Consider the following 22,576-nt stretch of genomic DNA (forward strand, 5'->3'; position numbering starts at 1 on the left):
GCAAGAGTTCTAATTAAACAGCGCCTCTACAACACTGAGCAACAAAGCAATTTGGCTGCTATAAGAAAATTCTGTCCACAGTATATCGGCTTCCCGCTTAGTTATCTTAATTCATCTCACCTTATTTACAAAATCGAATAATGCTTAAATATAGAAGGGCTTTTACTAAAGCAAGATTAAACATACTACTGTCAGCTGTATTAGAAGGGCATTTTAAAAGAATTCCACTGCAAAATAGTGTATGCCCATGCGGAAATGGTAGTGTTGAAACAGGTCCTCCTCATGGTTTAAGAAATATACAATTGCACCCAGAGCTCAACAGGATTGCTGTGTCTTTATTTCTAGTTCTGACTAATACTAAAATTAAGATGTTGCTTTAAAAAGGTAAGAAACAATTTGTTTAATTCTGGACCATAATACACAAACCATCATTCCAAAAGTCAACAATACCTACATGAAGTGTGGAAATATTAGTTCATGAATTTTTGCTGTTGATTTGTAAGGGGTGTTGAAGAGCTGCACTCAACCCAAACCATGTGTTTAGGGTGTGGACCCTCCAAAAACCTAGATTAACATAGCAAGCACATTATATAAATCAGAGATAAATGTGGAAATGTCATACTTATAAGAATGGATCCATCCTCAAGATGGCAGAGTGTAGCTACAATTCATCATCTGCCCCCCATCAATTGTCTGTAGCTATAAATAAAACAGAATTATTTCAATTGTATGAAATATGTTGTTCAAACTCATCCAACCTCCACAAAGGCTGTCCATGGCAATGTTTAACAACACCGAATGATCAAACCATATTTTCAACTCAAAGAAGCTTCTTGGCAGAAAAAGATGCATTTATTGTTTGCTGTACAGAGAAAATCCTGTTGGCACATGGCAACAATCAGATGAATTGCAAGTCAATCTTTTTAGTCCATCACTCGTGTGTGTGTGTGTAAAATAAACACATACAGAAAGGATGCAAGAAAGACAAAGGATATGGGTAGGTCAAAATGCAAAGAGGAAATGGTGTAGGATGTGGGGTTGCGACCAGGTACTTGTGTACAGCTTCTTGCGTATTTCAGGCATTTTTACAATATTTCAATATTGATTTGAAACATTTCTGTTACACCCTTCACAGATAATTCCAGGGCACTTTGCAAAAACACAAATACATGTTTAATAAAAACAAGACATTAACATACAAACAGAATCGCTCAAAATTGACAGCAAGCCAGCCAGTTTCTACAAAAAGCTTAATGACCAGCAAATGCCTGGGTGAAGAAACAGGTCTTCAACAAGGAATGAATGCAATGCCATCCTTCCCTTTTTCTCCTTGCTTTCTATATCCAGGTTCCTTTGTTTTCTTGATGCCCCAGCCCCACTCCACATACTTCTTTAACAATGCCTCTCACTGTGGAGAGGGATGAGAGTTTGATTATGGATCTGTCAGTGAGGAAAGAGGAACTGCAAAGTACTAATCTTCCAGATCTCCTCTGTCAAATCTAAAGCAGCACTTAATCTTCTATTAATTGTTGTTGTTGTTATGTGCCTTCAAGTCGATCATGACTTATGGCGATCCTATGAATCAGTGACCTCCAAGAGCATCTGTCATGAACCACCCTTTTCAGATCTTGTAAGTTCAGGTCTGTGGCTTCCTTTATGGAATCAATCCATCTCTTGTTTGGCCTTCCTCTTTTTCTACTCCCTTCTGTTTTTCCCAGCATTGCTGTCTTTTCTAGTGAATCATGTCTTCTCATTATGTGTCCAAAGTATGATAACTTCAGTTTCATCATTTCAACTTCTAATGATAGTTCTGGTTTAATTTATTCTAGCACCCAATTATTTGTCTTTTTCGCAGTCCATGGTATGCACAAAGCTCTCCTCCAACACCACATTTCAAATGAGTTGATTTTTCTCTTATCAGCTTTTTTCACTCTCCAACTTTCACATCCATACATAGAGATTGGGAATACCATGGTCTGAATGATCCTGACTTTTAGTGTTCAGTGATACATCTTTGCATTTGAGGACCTTTTCTAGTTCTCTCACAGCTGCCCTCCCAGTCGTAGCCTTCTTCTGATTTCTTGACTATTGTCTCCATTTTGGTTAATGACTGTGCCGAGGTATTGATAATCCTTGACAAGTTCAATGTCCTCGTTGTCAACTTTAAAGTTACATAAATCTTCTGTTGTCATTACTTTAGTCTTTTTGACATTCAGCTGTAGTCCTGCTTTTGTGCTTTCAATTATTTCAATCGGGCTTCAGGCCTGGACATGGGACTGAAACAGCCTTGGTCGCCTTGGTAGATGATATGAGGAGGGCGTGGGATAGGGGCGAATGCACCTTCCTTGTCCTCCTTGATCTCTCAGCGGCTTTCGATACCATTGACCATGTTATCCTCCTGGACCGCCTGAAGAGGTTAGGCATGGGGGGCACTGTATTGCAGTGGTTCCATTCCTTCCTCTCTGGTAGGTACCAAAGAGTGGCATTGGAGGATGAGGTCTCGGATCCTTGGCCTCTCACTTGTGGGGTGCCACAGGGTTCCATCCTCTCCCCGATGCTGTTCAACATCTATATAAAGCCGCTGGGGGCAATCATCAGGAGATTTGGGCTGCAATGTCATCAGTATGTGGATGACACGCAGCTCTATCTCTCATTTAAATCTTTACCGAGGTTGGCTATAGAAACCCTGTCCAAGTGCCTGGAGTCGGTGAGTGGCTGGTTGGGAAGGAATAAGCTGAAGCTGAACCCTGACAAAACCGAGGTACTGTTTGTGGGAGACAAGGGAAGGCTGGGGGATGTGGACCTGGTGCTCAATGGGGTACGATTGCCCCTAAAAGACCAGGTCCGCAGCCTGTGGGTCATTCTTGACTCCCAGCTGTCCATGGAGGCTCAAGTCTCAGCTGTGAGCCAGGCGGCGCTGTATCAACTCCATCTGATATGGAGGCTGCGCCCCTACCTTCCCAACCATCTGCTCCCACCGGTGGTACATGCCCTGGTCACCTCTCGCCTAGACTACTGTAATGCGCTCTACGTGGGGTTACCCTTGAAAACAGTCCGGAAGCTGCAACTGGTACAGAATGCGGCGGCTCGTCTGATTAAAGGCAGCCACTGGCAAGATCACATCACTCCAGTGCTGAAGGTGTTGCACTGGCTACCGGTTGTTTACCGGGCCCAATTCAAGGTGTTGGTTTTGACCTTTAAAACCCTACATGGTTTTAGCCCAGTCTATCTGAAGGAGCACCTCCAGCATCGTCAGGGATGCCGCTCAACAAGATCAGCCTCAGAAGACCTTCTCTCGATCCCACCGGTTAAAACAGCTAGACTGGTGAGGACTAGACAGAGGGCTTTTTCAATAGTGGCCCCCACCCTGTGGAACTCTCTCCCAAATGATCTCCGCCATGCCCCTTCTATGATGAGCTTCCGCCGGGCCTTGAAGACCTGGCTCTTCAGGCAGGCTTTTGGGGTGGGTTAGGTTTTTACTGTTATGGTTTTAAATTTTAATGTTTTAATGTATTGTTTTTTATCTTGTACGTCGCCCAGAGTGGCTGGACAACCAGCCAGATGGGCGACTAATAAATTTAATAAATAAAATAAATAAATAAAATAAATAAATAAAATAAAATAAATACCACCCGTGGGAGCATTGCTAGCAGGAGATTTGTGCCCACAGAGCTGTCAATGGGTGTACCAATGGAGGGACACTTCCACTCCATCTTGGCATTCAGTGTGTGTGTGTACTAGGACTGCTCTATTAGAGGGTGAAGATTTTTAAATAATCATAAGCTTGGGTTGATACTATAGTTTGCTTTTAATGTTAACAAGGAAAACAACTTAAGTTAAAGTTGGCAAAAGCAGAGACACATTGGTCACTTATTCACCATACTACACACTTTCTGGCTAATTTGAAAATATCCAGTCAAACTACAAGACCACTTGGTGCCCTGGAACATTTAATTTTGAATTCTACTTATACATCTTAGAAATTATGATCTATATATAGAAGCATGAATGAACCTATGTGTGATAATTTAAAAACTCTAAAATGCATATGGGAAGAGGGCTTAAATTATCAAATAGAAGAGAATGATTGAAGCACAATTGGGGATAAAAACACTTTCAAATATGTGTCTGCAAGAATATGGGAAAATAATATTAAGGTTGTACACAGATGGTATTGCACTCCATTTCAAATGTCATCATATTAATCTGCAAATTAACTCATGCTGCTGGAGGGGATGTGATCATCTAGGGATGTTCTTCCATATGTGGTGGAGCTGTGACAAAGTCAAACAATTTTGGGAACAGGTTTTCTGGAAGATAGGGACAATGACAAGGCAAGAAATTAAATGTGATCCAAAACTGGCATTATTAACATTATTTGTTGAAGAACAAAAAGGTTTCAAACATAAGGAGTTTATAACATTTCTTCTAGTGGCAGCACGCCAAACAATAGCCTACCAATGGAAAACTGTAAATAGTTTTACTTTGGAACAATGGATTCAAAGGTTTTGATACATGGCGTTAATGGAAAAACTTACCCAGAAATTAAAAACACAACAAACAAGCGGACTGACAAATTTATTTATCCTTGGTATTGCTTTTTTCAGTACGTAAACTAGCAGGACAAGCCACTGAATCTGCCGTCCACACATGGTCACTTGTGGCTTGACCTTTTAAGGTGACTTATGAAATTGAAAACCAAATTTGATATAATAGCTGAAATTGTTGAGGGGGGAGGGTTAACAGGTTCTTGTTATTGTTTTTCAAGTACTTTGGAATCCAGAGAGTGCATTATATGCCTGTTCTTTGGAAAACCGTTAATATTTATTTATTTATTTATTTTAAGAAAATATGTTTTTGGTGTGTTTTTAAAAAGAGAGTCCCAGTATGAATTCATATATGTAGATTTTTTGGAAATGTAGGTTTAAGATTATGGGTATAATGCTGTAAATTATTTTAAAAATCAAGAAAATACTCTTAACAGAGATCAGTGTTAAAAAGTCAAGGTGATAGTAACAGGATTGTGTTAGGAAATGTTGAAGACTTGCTGTGCAAAATGCTGAGTATGACATCCATTTGTAGTGCATCTCTCATTAACAATGAACTCTTGTGGGGCTGGTTCTTGGGATGTGTGGCTCCATCAAACAAAATGGCTTAAGCCATAGGGTGTACTCAGGCACAGGAAACCCTATGCTTTATTATACTATAATCATACTGTATCACAGCTTTATATGTAACATTTGCAGTCACTCATTCCAGAGGAAACATAAAACTGATCATCCCAGAACTACTTTACACACAACACTCATGCAGCAGCCATAGCAATGCTGTGCTGGATGACACCTGCCACTGATCTGGCCCACATGTGTATTTTAATTAATTAATTAATTGCATTTATATCCCATCTTTTCTCCAAGGAGCTCAAGGTGGCATACATGGTTCTCCCCCTTCTCATTTAATCCTCACAACAACCCTGTGAGGTAGGTTAGGCCGAGAGGCAGTGACTGGCCCAAGGTCACCCAGTAGGCTTTATGACTGAGTGAGGATTTGAACCCTTGTCTCCCAGGTCCTAGTTCCAACACTCTAACCACTACACCACACAGGCTTCTGTGTAGACAGAACTGAGAACACACCTCAGTTTCAACATCCTGGGACATCTTTGCATGGTTATAAAATCCTCCATTCAGTTTTGCATGTTCAATTATTTCACATAAGATCATCCATACGTTGGATTTTACTTACATAGACCATATCCAGACATAAGTCAGGACAGGTGTGTAAGGTAAGCAGGCACCTACAGTATTTCTCTCATTCTTCCATGTGCATGGACCAGATGGAGGAGAGATGTTGTCTGATCTGGCTAAATCAATATGAATCATGCTGCAATTGGATTTGTTTTGTAGATGGATATAATAATGTGGCTGTAGTAATGTCAGGAGACAATTTTTGTGAATAAATTATGGATAACGACATTGGCATTGGCAAAAAAAACCCCACAGCATTATACCAACTTTGTTGACAACCCTTTCAAATCGTGTCCTGCGTTTTTCTTCCAGCATGTTTGTGTCTACTGAAAGACTCAACACCTTTATTTGGAATTAGAATACACATCCAAATACTTTTCCAATGGCTTGTAGAAAGAATAGATCCACATATGGAACTAATAACAACTTTGCTACAGACTTTAAATAGTTTTTTATTAGCATAGACTGAAGACTCATGGTTTTAAATCATTACTAACACTGGAGATTGACCTTAGAGGAATTAGGATGCTGTGGTTGCTTCAAACACAGATATGATCTTACTGGCATTTTGACAAAATGATAACTTAATGGCTGGAAGTGGATGAACAAAGATTAAACAAAGATTAAAAAAAGATGCAGCCTTGCTTTTCACTTCCTGACTTGGCCCAGAAGCCATCAGAAGGCAGGCTGTGAGTGGGAGAACTTGAAATGTATTGGCTATGGTAAACATTTTCAGCCTAAATCTAGATAGATGTGTTTATGTTCATTTCATTGGGATAGGAGGGGAAGAATAAAAGACTTGAGAATTGGTTTTAATTAAAAACTGCTACCTGGGATGTTTGGTAGCATGCTAAATTGAAATCAGAAAACAGTATAAAGTTGTAAAACTGAAGACGAAGAAGTTAAACTGAGAAGTATTTGTCAGAAAATTCTGTGCATATACAGAATCAAATAGAGTGACTAACATACTTTGCATGATTGCTTTCTCAATTTAAAATATAAATCCTTGTTTTCCAGGTTGCCCTCCCCTGGGTCTTGAAACATTAAAAATTACTGATTTCCAGCTCCATGCTTCTACTGTAAAACGATATGGCCTTGGGGCCCATAGAGCACGGCTAAATATTCAGGTAAGTTCATCTTCCTAACTTTTTGAAAGAATGGGATTGTTCTGCAAGTTCCCCTAATGGATGTTTACAACTTTTGACCGCCTTGATAACTAACACTATTTTTAACTGAGGCACTTTTAATATTACACCTTTAGTTCATTTGTTTCTTTACTTTGAATGATCCAATTTTTTTTTTTAAAGAGTGAGGTGTTTGGAGTGGGGAAGAACTTAGGGGAACCCTGTCTTTACTGAGTGCAAAAGGGAAAGAGTATACACAGTGGAGAAGTGAGGTGATTTTATCCCTGAAGCAATTATTGGCATAGATGCTGCCTGAATATTCTAAGCATTATTCATTAAAATGTTGCTTTTTAGAAGCAATCTGTATACGCCTCTATATATTTTTAAAATTAGTGTTTCCCATTTTCAGATTATCTATTTAGTGAGTGCATATCACAAGCCAATATTCCTTTGTACTTATGCCCACTAAGGGCAGGGATAGTGAACCCTTGGTCTGGAGGCCTCAACTGGCCCCTCAGATAATTTTTTTCTGGTCTCTGAATACCCCCCTGATTTTGGTGGTGGCGGCAGAGAGGCTTAAGCCCAGTAACCTGATGGAGATGCAAATTGCCCCTTCCCCACTCATCAGCCTGATCATCTAATGAGTGGATAGATAGCCGTTGGCCCCTTCATCAGCTGTCCTGCATGGATCAGGTGAGAAGGGAGGTTGCATACTAATATGTGTGTGCCTGGGTCCTGCATCCTATGTGGGTGTATGCAAGAGTGTGTGTATGTCACATGGGCTGGCCACATCTACTGCTGGCATGCAGCCCAGGGAGGGTTGAATGCAGTTCTTCGGCCCAAAAATGTTAGCCACCCTGGCTAAGAGCTTCAGCGTACCATTTTTATTTCATTACATTTTTATTTGTTAGCAAGTGCTAACAGGCTATGGTCTGAAGGTGCATGAGGCCATGACCTTACTGAACCTAAGCAGGTCTGGATTTGGTCAGTGCCTGAATGGAAGACCACCTGGAAACCACATGTATACCCACCTTGGGTTCTATGAGGAAAGAAAGGTGGGGTATAAATGTAATAAATAAATAAATAACAGGAATGTGGGCAACTTGTATAGGGGACATTTGAGTAAAAGTCGATTAATAAATAAATGGTAACAACAACAACTTGCTCCCTAGTCCTGTAATAGCCAGGGGCAAACCTAGCAGCATTGGGAAGCTTCTGCCACTGGCTATCTTCTATACAGTAGGGCCTCACTCATACAGTGGGTTACGTTCCAGACCCCCACCTAAAAGCAAAACCCGCCTAAAAGCGGAACTCCGTCAATAAGATGGTGCCCGATGCCCGAAAAACACTGTAAAAGCAGAACAAGCGCCGTATGAGTGGGGCCTTACTCTAATTGAAAGCTGCCATATTAGTGGAACGCCAAAAAGCGAGCCACTGAAAAGCAGGGCCCTACTGTAATCATAGACATCTCCAAGCAAGAACATAAGCAGTCATCAGTAGCAAACCCTACTGGTAGAGTGTTAGACAAGGACTAGGCACTATAAAGATAAAACCACTGGCTGTCATTAATTTAAAAGTATTACATTTCAGGGAGATTAGCAGAGTATGGGTCACTGTGGCAAGGCTATCTTTGTCCAGGAAGAGCTACAGGTGGCAGATGAGTAAAATGGGTAAAAGGCACCAAGGTCATCTTAGCCTCCAGTGATATTTCTGGACCAAGGAGCACCAAGCCACTATTTTAGGAGGAGCACCTGCTCTTTTAGTGGGAATACGTCCTTATCCAGGACAGGTTGAATACCAGTTTCTCAGACCGGGACACCACCTACCTATCTTGTTAAGATTCAGGTTCAGTTTATTTTCCCTTATGCATCCAACTGCTGAATCCAGGCATTGGTTCAACACTTGAACAGCCTTACCTGATTCAGAAGGCAGAAAGAAATAGAGCTCTGCTAATCTCCCTGATGGTTTACTGCAGTGCATTGTTTGTGGGGCTGCCATGAAAAATAACCAGGAAGCTTCAATCAGTGAAGAATTCACTTACCTGAATTTTAACTTGTTCAACCAGGTGGACTAATATTACTCCAATTTTAAATGAAATACATTGGCTGCCAATATGCCTCTGAGCCCAATTTAATATGCTGATGACTTTGGTTACATTTAAATCCCTAAACAGGTTGAGACCAAAATATCTGAGGGAATTCCTCTTCCCAGACCAGCTTGCCTGACTCTTAAGATCTTTGTCTGAGGCCCTTCTCCATGTGTTTTCTCTAGCAGATGTTTGCTATGTATGTATAAAGGAGTGATCCTTCTCTGTGGCAATATGCTGTCTTTGGAATGCCCTTCCCAAAGGGGTATGCTTGGCTCTGTCATTATACTTTATTTGGCATCAGGTTAAGGCATTTTTATTTACCCAGGCATTTTAAATTGTTAAGTTGCTATAGTTCTGTTCTATATTTTTATAGCTTTTGCCTCTCAGCTTGTTGCTTGTTATGAAGGCCACTGTTTTTATCGCAAATGAATAAATAATTCTATTCATGCTTATCCATACACTACCCTGGAAACCTAGGTTAAATTAGAAATATTTGGCATAAATAAATAGCAAGACCAACGTTCAAATCCTTACTCAACCATGAAGCCCATTATATGACATTGGGCTAGTCACACACACTCAGCCTAACCTGACTCACAGGGTTATTGCGAGAGTGAAAAATAGGGAGGATATATATGCTAGCCTGAGCTCTTTGTGGGAAGATTGCAATAAAAATATAATTAAAATAATAATTAACTTTTTTAAATGTAATTGTTTCACAATATCAGCTATCTAGATTACTGGTTTTAATGAGCATAATTATCAAACTGATTGATGATTGTTGCTTTTGTTCTTCTCATTATCTGACAATATTTGACTGATCAGTCGAATAAATCTTTTTTGACTGATCAAAATCCATCAGTCTTTTTGAAGGACATTAGCCACAACATCATCGTTTTCTATAAAACAGAGATTGCACCCAGCTTCTGCCATTTCAATAGTCTCTGTTGCTTTAGACCAGCATATCTTATTCCTTTTTCTGAAACTTAAGCTTCTACTTTTATCCATTTTCAACATAAATGTTTGGGTGTTTTTTGTCCTGTCACACAGGAGCACACATCAATAAATGGCACTCAAGTTCCTAATCCATGGCAGTGTTTAATCGTTTGAGTTTATCTGCTTGCCTTTCCCTGTTCAGACACTGCCTATTTTTCTGATACAACTTTATCTGCAATAGACAGGTCCAGTAGAGTTAGTCATGCTTTTCCTGCTGTGTAGCAGCCTGATAACCCGGTACTAATCCCATAATTCAGATCAACCATTCATATGGCCCATCATGGCTGACAGTTAGTGTCAATGGGCAGGGTTGTTGGGGGTTTTTTTGCCACAGTTTTCTTCATTCTTCAGGTGCTTTCCATTTAAGATCATTTTGATCTAAAATCAATAATTTCCAAACACTTTCAAACTGAAAACTTTCTAGATTTCCTGAAAACCCTTTGTCTTCTCTCCATTCCCTTTGGATTGCCATTGCTACTTTTGCCATTCGGTGATAGCCTGCTATTTTAGAAGCTTAGATGAGTTTAATAAGGTTTCCCAGAGAAAAAATAGCTCAAGAGAATTACAAAAACAAGGCTACAATGTACAGGAAAGTTGTTTGTATATATTTTTATTACTTTTATTTTATTTATTTTATTTATTTATATCCTGCCCTTCCTCCCAGCAGGAGCCCAGGGCGGCAAACAGAAACACTAAAAACACTTTAAAACATCATAAAAATACCTTAAAATACATTAAAACAAAACAACGTTAAAAACATTTTTTAGAAAAGCTTGAAAAACATCTTTTTTTAAAAAAAAGGGTTAAAACATATTATTAAAGAAAACATATTAAAAGCAATTCTAACAAAGACGCAGACTGCGATAGGTCTCAACTTAAAAGGCTTGTTGAAAGAGGAAAGTCTTCAAAAGGCGCCGAAAAGATAGCAGAGATGGTGCCTGTCTAATATTTAAGGGGAGGGAATTCCACAGGGTAGGTGCCGCCACACTAAAGGTCCGTTTCCTATATTGTGCAGAACGAACCTCCTGATAAGATGGTATCTGCAGGAGGCCCTCACCTGCAGAGTGCAGTGATCGACTGGGCATATAAGGGGTAAGACGGTCTTTCAGGTATCCTGGTCCCGAGCTGTATAGGGCTTTGTACACCAAAACTAGAATCTTGAACTTGGCCTGGTAGCAAATGGGCAGCCAGTGCAATTCTTTCAGTAGCGGGATGACATGTTGGCAATATCCTGCCCCAGTGAGCAGTCTCACAGCTGCATTTGGCACTAGCTGAAGCTTCCAGATCAACCTCAAGGGCAGCCCCACATAGAGCGCATTACAGTAATCCAGCCTGGAGGTTACCAGTGCGTGGACAACAGTGGTCAGGCTACCCCGGTCCAGAAACAGCTGCTGCTGTCTTACCAGCCGAAGCTGGTAAAAGGCACTCCTAGCCACGGATGTCACCTGGGCCTCTAGCAACAAAGATGGATCCAGGAGCACCCCCAGACTACAAACCTGCTCTTTCAGAGGGAGTACGACCCCATCCAAAGCAGGCAACTGACCAATTATCTGAACTCAGGAACCACCAACCCACAATGCCTCCGTCTTGCTAGGATTCAGAGTCAGTTTATTGGCCCTCATCCAGCCCACCACCAAGTCCAGGCAGCAGTCCAGGGCTTGCACAGCCTCTCCCGATTCAGATGTTATGGAGAAATAGAGCTGGGTATTGTCAGCATACTGCTGACATCTTGCCCCAAATCTCCTGTTAGTAGTTTTGTTTGCTACCCTGGGCTCCTGCTAGGAGGAAGGGTGGGATATAAATAAAATAAATGAATAAATAATATATATGTGGGGAGCCATTGACTGAGGACAACTGTTTGTAGTATGCAGATAGGCTTTCTTCCTTGCTAATTATATTGATGGTGATAGCAAGAAGTGTGCAGCTTTGCTGAGTGTTTGTGGAGCAAAGACATCTGGCTTGATTATAAGCTTGGTAGCACCTGAAAACCCCAGTGTCAAATCCTCTGAGGTGCTAATTGGGATTGTTGCAAATCATCACAATCCCAGCCATCAGAGATTGTGCCACGTTTTTTATTCCTCTTGTCTAGCATAGCATTGTGGCTTTAACGATACCTTGAGCCATGCTGAGGGATGTAGTTTGTGGCATCAATGATGAGGAGCTTCCTGGAAGAATCTAGTTTAGACTTGAAGACAGCTCTGGAAAAGCCCTAGAAGTGATAGATCAGCATGCTTTAGATTTGCAGTGACACTCCATCCACCCCTGGATGCCCAAACACTTGTAGTTTTCATGGGTAATTCAGAGCTTGGAAAAGTTACTTTTTTGAACTACAACTCCCATCAACCCAATCCAGTGGCCATGCTTGCTGGGCCTGATGGGAGTTGTAGTTCAAAAAAGTAACTTTTCCAAGCTCTGGTAATTGTCAAACATCATAGTAAGACCTTCACACTGAACAGAGATGCACCACCTAAAGCATAACACCCTGCTTTTGTGGTGGAGGTAAACTTAATGGTCACCCATGCCTCAGGCTTCCGCAACCCCAACTCCCATCAGACCCAGCCAGCATGGCCAATGGTCAGATATGATGGTCCAAAGCGTCTGAAGAAAGTAATGATTTCAGCGTATACAATTTTGTTCTCATTGCTATTTTGTATTCCACACATTGATGATAGTTCTTATTCTTTTAAGTCTAAAGGAAATAGCATGTGCTTTACTGCTAACTCATTAGTCTCAAAGGATAGACATGATTACATGTATGTGGAAAGGAGAATATACCTTAATATGGCTGCATGGTTGAAACAAGGAGCTTTTGGGTTTATTTGTGACTGCCATGTACTTCTGACTTCCTACTTGAACTTTCCAGTTTGTCCTTTGGTTCTTACAAGGGTTAGGCGAGAATTTTTATTTTGTTTCTAATTTAATGAGAAACTGCATAATATACACTTCTGAACCAATAGATGAACCAAAACTCAGCTGTCCTTCAAAATTCACAGTTCTCCAACAAATACTCTCTACAAAAATGCAGGTATTAAGGGAAAAGAACAGACACAATGCCTTGGTTTAGGGGAAACTGCTTGCAAAAATGTGTATAATAGTCAAAACTGCATACAAAAATGTGTTTATTAGGAAAAGTTAGCATGGTGAATTTTCATGAGGATCTTTTTTTAAAAAAAATGCAAATTGCTAAGGAATATGGAGAAGTGAATTTAAGACTTGAAAAATGAGAAACTGAGAGAAACCAAACTGAAACTGACAGATTCATCCCTCCTGACTTTCTCTTCAGCCCTGACAACAGGCTTTGGCCTGGCTTCTCATTCCCAACTCTTCCACTCACCAGTCCTGACAGAAAGAGAAACGAGGGTTCTCTTCTTGTTCCCTTTGCTTGTCTCTTTTTCTAAAAATGTTCCTTATCATATTTATAAAGACAGCTTTGCCTTCTTTTCAGGCAGGTGTTAATGAAAATGATTTTTATGATGGTGCTTGGTGTGCAGGACGGAACGATCCATACCAGTGGATTGAAGTAGATGCTCGGAGGCTAACCAAGTTCACGGGAGTTATCACACAAGGAAGGAATTCTCTCTGGTTGTAAGTGCATGTTTTTCTTACTTTTTAAGACAAACCCAGACATTGGGTGAAAGGTTTATGCTATTAAATGTTGGGATGGGAGAGAAATTCAATTCAGGTCACATTTAAAAGCGAATCTATCTAATTTGCACTTTCTGAAACAATAAGCCAAAAAAACCCTTTGGGTGGTATTCAATACTGGTCCTACTCAGAGTAGACCCATTGAAGTTAATGGATATACCTAACTTCGGTTCATTGATTTTAATGGGTCTACTCTATGCAGGACTTGGTTGAATACAACCCACAGCCATCATTTAAAATTCATACTTCTCCAAATTTTGCAATGCAGTTCTCCAGCCAAGTAATGTGTACAGAAATGCATATATTAGGGTAAAGTTTGGATAAAAATGCATATATCTGTGAAAGTATAAAAAATGCATTGTATAGAGAAAACTGTTTTGCAAAAAAAAATGTATAGATTAGGCAAACTTGCATACAAAATTGTATACTGTAGTTGGAGAAATTCACACTAAAACAGAGTGGATTTTCATGAGGGCTTTTTAAAGAAAAAAAACTCGCAAATTGATGTGGAAATGTGGAGAACTGAACTTAAGATTGGAAAAATGAGAAACTGAGAGAAACCAAAATTGACAGATTCACCCATCCCTAAAAGGGGGGGAGTCAATAGTGCACGTTAAGATGACAGTGACATAATTAAACATAAAATAAATAAACATTGTTCATCATTTGTTAAAGAAATGCAATACTTTTAAATTAATGACAGCCAGCACTGCTTCCCATCATATATAGGGGTCCTCAACTCTGATCTCTGGAATTCTGAGGCACATAACTGTTAGGGGATGCTCTTGACATAAGAACATAAGAAAAGCCTGCTGGATCAGGCCAATGGCACATCTAGTCCAGCATCCTTTTCTCACAGTGGCCAAGCAGATGGTAGCTTAGTTGGGACTGATTTTCTCTTTCAGTCATTTTAATTGGGGCTTGAATTGACTTCAGTGAGTCTGTGTCAGATAATGAAATGGGGAGACCTGACAGGCCTAATTAGATCTGTTGTCGGGAGTTTCCCGCCATTCTATCTTCTTTGGACAGATCCAGACATTAATATCTTAACAATGTGTTTGCCGCAGTGATCTTAGACTGCATTTGCAAACTGTATAAACTATTGTGGACATCACAACCTACAAAACAATGCTCTGTTTGGGCCTAATTTCAGGGAGGGAAGTGGTGGAGAAGAGGCCCTTGTAGGTGCCAGGGAAGATGTCTGTGAGTGCATGTATGCCTGTGGGCTCCACTTTGGTGGCTCCTGTTCTAAAGCACCCTGCTGCCAGGTGCTTGAGATGGGAGGAGGCAGTGTTGATTCCACTGTAGGCATTTTGATTTCAGGGCACTCAGCTTTCCTCAGGTGGAGAAACACTTTCTACAGCAGCAGCCGTAGAGAGAAAGCAGAAAGATGGGCAGGGAAGGGCAAGATCTTTCACTGAATCAGCATTTGATTAGTTGGTAAGCTTGTCCATCTGTTTAGTGGTGAACCGTGCTTACAGTACAGTGAGTCTTCTTTGTCTAATACCTCTGTCTTCACCCTTAGTAAATCAAGTTTGAATGCAGAATAAAAAGGATGTGGTCTTATTTACAAATGTCTTTCACTGCATTTTTAACTCTCATTCTTCTCTTACCTTTTTTCTCACTGCTTCTCTGATATAGATGATTCTGGCCACACTGTGATGTGTCTACCTCTCATTTATCTGTGGAACAGGCCGGAAATCCCACAAACAGGTCCTGAGTCTATAGTGAAACTTCTTCTGCCAGGCTGCCCTAGACAAAATGTCTAGTTAGTTTCCAGTTTGGGGGCGGGTGGGGGAGGATGATTTGCACTATCTATAGCAATTTATATATGTTCTACTTTCTGACAAACACTTTCATAGCTTGGTGTTTGTGAAAACAAGCATCACACAGATCTTCCCAGCTTTCTGCTATGCAGCTTGGGAACAGGATACCTTAAAGATAATCTTATCCCTTATATACACAGTCAGTCGCTGCTCTCTGCAGGTGAGGCCTCTTGAAGATACATTCTTATCAGGAGGCCCTCTCCGCACAATATAGGAAGTGGACCTTTAGTGTTGTGGCACCAACAGTTTGGAATTCCCTCCCCTTAAATATTAGGCAGGCACCATCTCTGTTATCTTTTTGGTGCCTATTGAGGACCTTCCTCTTTCAACAAGCCTTTTAAGTAGAGACCTTATCCTAGTCTGCATTTGTGTTGGCATTACTTTTTTAGATGTTTTTTTAAAAAAATTTGTTCTGAAAAAAAGATGTTTTTAAATATTTTAATTATTTTAAAGATGTTGTGTTTTAATATGTTTTTAAGGATACTACACTTTGATCTTAGCCCAAAGGCTGAGAAGCCTTAGAACATCCCAAAGCAGACTTCCGGGAAGGGTGACTTAGCCTGTGCCTGCTTTTGGGACGGGCTCCCGCCGCAAAAGAAGCTTATTCAGATATAAATCAGTCAAAACATTTTTTTTTTTGACTGATGAAACTTCTCCCGGGCAGGGAGAAACGAAGAGATTAACCTCAAAGCCTATTTTTGTTGGGAGGACTAGATTTCATTGATTTATGAGACGAGGTCCAGCCAACAAGGAAGGACGGATTTTCAACAAGCTCTATCTGATAAAGCGACACGTTCATCTTTTCTTTAGAGAGAGAACGGACTAACAGGCAAGCACCCTTCTTTCTATATTTTTTTACTTGACTTAAACTGTTGCAGTAAAAGGAGATTTGCCAGATGGATCGGTTTTGGACATCTTTTCGGTGAGCTATAACTCTTCTCTGCTATGCACTAATTAACAGCTTATCTCTGTTTTTGTTGCAAAAAGCTGTCCTGGATTTGCATTCTAAAGATATACACAGAAGAGAGATTTCTATTCCTGATTTCTGTTCTGAAGAATATTATATTGTCTGAGATTACTCTCTTTTTGGTTTATTTTATTTTGACGAATCTGTTTCCTGACGACGCCATTAATTGTTTCGATCCTGGGAACTACATTTTGTTTTCCTAAGCATAGTGAGATAAGGCTGGCTGTTCTGTTTATACTGTGATGTCATCAAGTTTGGAGTATTAACCCAATTGTTGCTGAAATAAGAAGTGGTTCTCTTATATTTTTCTTTTAAAATGGCAATCAAGAAAGTGGCTGAGAATCTGGAAGTAACTAGGTTTCAGAAAATAATGGATGAGATTGAGATAACGAAACGAACCCTGCGACAGGGTTGTAAGGAGCTGAAAATTGAATTGTGCAAAATGATCCAGGAGTTTAAAGAAATAGGGGTCCCTGTGAGAGAGGAGACCCTGGAGCCTGGAACAAACGTGGAACAGGAAAAAGATTTGGAATTTATGGATTTTAGAAATAAAATCTACTGTTTGGAATTCAATGTTATCTCTGAAGAAATTAATGAAGATATTGGAGATAAGGTTGTCAATGGCATGGATAATCTTCTGGACTGGAATGATGTGATGGAGCCTAATATGGAGAAGACCTATGGAATTAACTGCAGCCATGTGACAAGGGAAAAACTTTCAAGAGATGAGCCAGTACATTTTGTAAAAAAGAACAGAGATATGTTTTTACTGCAGTATTCCAGCAACCTATTCAGAATGGATGGCAAGAAAATATTTGGGATAGAGGAAATTCCCATTAGACTCTTACTATATGACTATGGTTATGACAGCAAGATTATTACGGAATACTGATAATGGAAGATTGGACACTGAAATTACTGGAGTTAACAAGACTATTGAAGATGGAAGATGGAAGATGGAACTAATAGGGATAATAGAATAATGGCTATTGAAATTATCGAACCTAATAGACTCTGATGAGATGGATTAATCGAAATGTTTATTTTGACTATGGTTATGACAATAAGATTATTATAATTATTAATGAGATGGATTAATCGACATGCTTATCTGGAGAAAAATTGATAGATATATTTCTTAAAGAATTGAAACCTCTCTTTGACTTTTTGTGGAAAGAATAAAGTAATGTTTATGAGATTTGATGATTAAGTAAGATAACTACTGGAGGAAAGTGATTTTATAATATGATTTAAGAGACAGGATTGTTATACATTGTAGACCTATAACTGATTTGATCTGTGACAAATGGGAAGTTAATATTTCTATGGTTATGACAGCAAGATTATTACGGAATACTGATAATGGAAGATTGGACACTGAAATTACTGGACTTAACAAGACTATTGAAGATGGAAGATGGAAGATGGAACTAATAGGGATAATAGAATAATGGCTATTGAAATTATTGAACCTAACAGATTCTGATGAGATGGATTAATCGAAATGTTTATTTTGACTATGGTTATGACAATAAGATTATTATAATTATTAATGAGATGGATTAATCGACATGCTTTTCTGGAGAAAAATTGATAGATATATTTCTTAAAGAATTGAAACCTCTCTTTGACTTTTTGTGGAAAGAATAAAGTAATGTTTATGAGATTTGATGATTAAGTAAGATAACTACTGGAGGAAAGTGATTTTATAATATGATTTAAGAGACAGGATTGTTATACATTGTAGACCTATAACTGATTTGATCTGTGACAAATGGGAAGTCAATATTTTACTTTTTATTTTTTTTTGTCTAACTATTTTTGATTTTGTTTTTTGTCTTTGAATGTTTTATGGTTTTGTTTTGTATGTTTTATGAAAATCTGAATAAAAATTATTGTAAAAAAAAAAGAACATCCCAAAGCAAAAGCCCTAATTTTCCAGCGGCTTATGGATATCAATTTCTAAAATCACATAGCATGAGCTGCACTTCACTCCCATCTCAGGTTCAATTCAAAACCATTCAGTGCCGCCTGCTATCTAACCACCTTGACAACACCAAAATTTAAGATAGCTTTTACCAGGGCTAAATTTAACGTTCTACCTTCGACTTACTTGGAGGGGAAGTTTAAAAAAATTCCAGTTAAGGAGCAGCTCTATCCTTGCGGTGAAGAGGCAATCAAGACAGTTGACCATGTTCTTCTCCATTGTACCTTTTACCACGATCTACGTTTTGCCCTTATTACCCCTATCCTGCAAAGTATCCCCGGTCGGGATGAGGCCTTTTATGTCCAATTTCTTTTATCGGATGCCACTTTAGAAGTGACAGCCAAGGTGGCAAGCTGCTGCGCGGTGGCCATATGTTGCAGAAGGACTCTGACCACTGAGCACTAATACAGTACTGACCTCAACAGGAATTTACTTCCAGCACTACTTTGGGCTTAATTGTTTTAACTGTTTTTATTATCAAACCTTATTTCGTTTTTAACTTCTTATTTTGTATCTTTGCTAGTCTAAGAACCGTAACAATAAATATTCATTATGCTTTTAAGGATGTTTTGTTTTAATATGTTTTAAAGTCTTTTGTTTTTAAGATGTTTAAGAATGTTTTTAATGTTCATGTTTGCAGCTCTGGGCTCCTAGAAGGAAGGGCAGGATATAAAATTTAATAATAAATAAATAAATAATAGTCCAAGCATCAGATTATCATTTTCTTTTTTTTTTTTACAATAATTTTTATTCAGATTTTCATAAAACATACAAAACAAAACCATAAAACATTCAAAGACAAAAAACAAAATCAAAAATAGTTAGACAAAAAAAAATAAAAAGTAAAATATTGACTTCCCATTTGTCACAGATCAAATCAGTTATAGGTCTACAATGTATAACAATCCTGTCTCTTAAATCATATTATAAAATCACTTTCCTCCAGTAGTTATCTTACTTAATCATCAAATCTCATAAACATTACTTTATTCTTTCCACAAAAAGTCAAAGAGAGGTTTCAATTCTTTAAGAAATATATCTATCAATTTTTCTCCAGAAAAGCATGTCGATTAATCCATCTCATTAATAATTATAATAATCTTATTGTCATAACCATAGTCAAAATAAACATTTCGATTAATCCATCTCATCAGAATCTGTTAGGTTCAATAATTTCAATAGCCATTATTCTATTATCCCTATTAGTTCCATCTTCCATCTTCCATCTTCAATAGTCTTGTTAAGTCCAGTAATTTCAGTGTCCAATCTTCCATTATCAGTATTCCGTAATAATCTTGCTGTCATAACCATAGAAATATTAACTTCCCATTTGTCACAGATCAAATCAGTTATAGGTCTACAATGTATAACAATCCTGTCTCTTAAATCATATTATAAAATCACTTTCCTCCAGTAGTTATCTTACTTAATCATCAAATCTCATAAACATTACTTTATTCTTTCCACAAAAAGTCAAAGAGAGGTTTCAATTCTTTAAGAAATATATCTATCAATTTTTCTCCAGATAAGCATGTCGATTAATCCATCTCATTAATAATTATAATAATCTTATTGTCATAACCATAGTCAAAATAAACATTTCGATTAATCCATCTCATCAGAGTCTATTAGGTTCGATAATTTCAATAGCCATTATTCTATTATCCCTATTAGTTCCATCTTCCATCTTCCATCTTCAATAGTCTTGTTAACTCCAGTAATTTCAGTGTCCAATCTTCCATTATCAGTATTCCGTAATAATCTTGCTGTCATAACCATAGTCATATAGTAAGAGTCTAATGGGAATTTCCTCTATCCCAAATATTTTCTTGCCATCCATTCTGAATAGGTTGCTGGAATACTGCAGTAAAAACATATCTCTGTTCTTTTTTACAAAATGTACTGGCTCATCTCTTGAAAGTTTTTCCCTTGTCACATGGCTGCAGTTAATTCCATAGGTCTTCTCCATATTAGGCTCCATCACATCATTCCAGTCCAGAAGATTATCCATGCCATTGACAACCTTATCTCCAATATCTTCATTAATTTCTTCAGAGATAACATTGAATTCCAAACAGTAGATTTTATTTCTAAAATCCATAAATTCCAAATCTTTTTCCTGTTCCACGTTTGTTCCAGGCTCCAGGGTCTCCTCTCTCACAGGGACCCCTATTTCTTTAAACTCCTGGATCATTTTGCACAATTCAATTTTCAGCTCCTTACAACCCTGTCGCAGGGTTCGTTTCGTTATCTCAATCTCATCCATTATTTTCTGAAACCTAGTTACTTCCAGATTCTCAGCCACTTTCTTGAATGCCATTTTAAAAGAAAAATATAAGAGAACCACTTCTTATTTCAGCAACAATTGGGTTAATACTCCAAACTTGATGACATCACAGTATAAACAGAACAGCCAGCCTTATCTCACTATGCTTAGGAAAACAAAATGTAGTTCCCAGGATCGAAACAATTAATGGCGTCGTCAGGAAACAGATTCGTCAAAATAAAATAAACCAAAAAGAGAGTAATCTCAGACAATATAATATTCTTCAGAACAGAAATCAGGAATAGAAATCTCTCTTCTGTGTATATCTTTAGAATGCAAATCCAGGACAGCTTTTTGCAACAAAAACAGAGATAAGCTGTTAATTAGTGCATAGCAGAGAAGAGTTATAGCTCACCGAAAAGATGTCCAAAGCCGATCCATCTGGCAAATCTCCTTTTACTGCAACAGTTTAAGTCAAGTAAAAAAATATAGAAAGAAGGGTGCTTGCCTGTTAGTCCGTTCTCTCTCTAAAGAAAAGATGAACGTGTCGCTTTATCAGATAGAGCTTGTTGAAAATCCGTCCTTCCTTGTTGGCTGGACCTCGTCTCATAAATCAATGAAATCTAGTCCTCCCAACAAAAATAGGCTTTGAGGTTAATCTCTTCGTTTCTCCCTGCCCGGGAGAAGTTTCATCAGTCAAAAAAAAAAATGTTTTGACTGATTTATATCTGAATAAGCTTCTTTTGCGGCGGGAGCCCGTCCCAAAAGCAGGCACAGGCTAAGTCACCCTTCCCGGAAGTCATATCACATCAGATTATCATTTTCAACGAATGCTAGTATTAATGTCTTCAATGTACTTTCAAAGCTAGTTCCTTTTGCTACTGAGCTGAAGAACCCTGCATTATACTCTTATCTTGCAAGCATGCTCCACTGAAACTAAAACAAAGTCAAGAGAAATGTCTGGATGTTTTATTCTAACCGTTTCTCAAGTGCAGGTGTTGCTGCTTGCTCTTAAGATCTGTCAGATCACTCCAAGTGGTTATTTATTATGACTCACACTCTGTGACATGAGTACCAAAAAGGTGAAGGCATCCCTGATAGTAAATTCTTAGAAACTGTTTTACCATTCTCCAAGAATTATGTATTTTTGGTAACATACAGAAACCTAAATGTTCTTCGAGTGCAGGAATAGGAAACATTTGCCCCTCAAGAAGTTGTTGGTCTACAGCTGCCATCATTCCTGACCATGGACTATGCTGGCTGAGGCTGAGGAGAGCTGAAGCCCAGGTTGGCCACCTTTGCAGCTGTGTGAAAGGCCATGTAATCTCATGCATGTTTTACTGTTAGGTGCTACTGTACTCAAGAGTCTAGCGCAAACAATCACAGACCAAACATCTGTTACATGGAGCACCACAAGGAGGGTCCCCATAGATGACCATAGTGATCAGGCAGGGATACAGGGAATAAGGGTATAGTAGTAGTATAATATAGTTTATTTATATACCACTTTTTGGCCAAAAGGCCCCCAAAGTGGTGAACAAAATATTATAAAACTTATTACAAAAACAAAGATGACATAAGAAATAACCAGTAAAAATATACAGTAAAAATACAATGCAACAAAAACAATGATCCCTTACATATTCTGGTCCCACATTGTTTAGGGCTTTGTATACTAACAATAAAACCTTCAACTTGGCCTTGTAGTATATTGGCAGCCAGTAGAGTTCCTTCAGAAGTGGTGTTATGTGCTGACAATACCAGCTACAAGTCCTGTTGCCACATTCTGCACACTTGCTGCAGCTTCTGGACTAACATAAGGGTAGTCCTACATAGCCCACATTGCAGTAATCCATTCTTGAGGTTACCAGTGCATGGACCACAATAGCCAAGCTATCTTTATCCAGGAATGACCATAGGTGCCATATCAGC

The 22,576-nt window shown here is 38.8% G+C and overlaps 1 protein-coding gene across 2 annotated transcripts in view; it reads left to right on the forward strand.

Moving 5' to 3' along the window:
- Positions 1 to 22,576, forward strand: part of CPXM2 (carboxypeptidase X, M14 family member 2) — a 135,487-nt gene that overhangs the window by 43,685 nt on the left and 69,226 nt on the right. For both annotated transcript variants that reach the window (XM_061635735.1, XM_061635734.1), the window contains exons 3-4: positions 6,762 to 6,871; positions 13,399 to 13,538. In XM_061635735.1, coding sequence (XP_061491719.1) covers positions 6,762 to 6,871; positions 13,399 to 13,538 — 250 coding nt within the window. The remainder of the gene's footprint in view (positions 1 to 6,761; positions 6,872 to 13,398; positions 13,539 to 22,576) is intronic.

This window comes from Rhineura floridana, chromosome 7 (assembly GCF_030035675.1).
Source record: "Rhineura floridana isolate rRhiFlo1 chromosome 7, rRhiFlo1.hap2, whole genome shotgun sequence".
NCBI classification, from domain to species: Eukaryota; Metazoa; Chordata; class Lepidosauria; order Squamata; family Rhineuridae; genus Rhineura; species Rhineura floridana.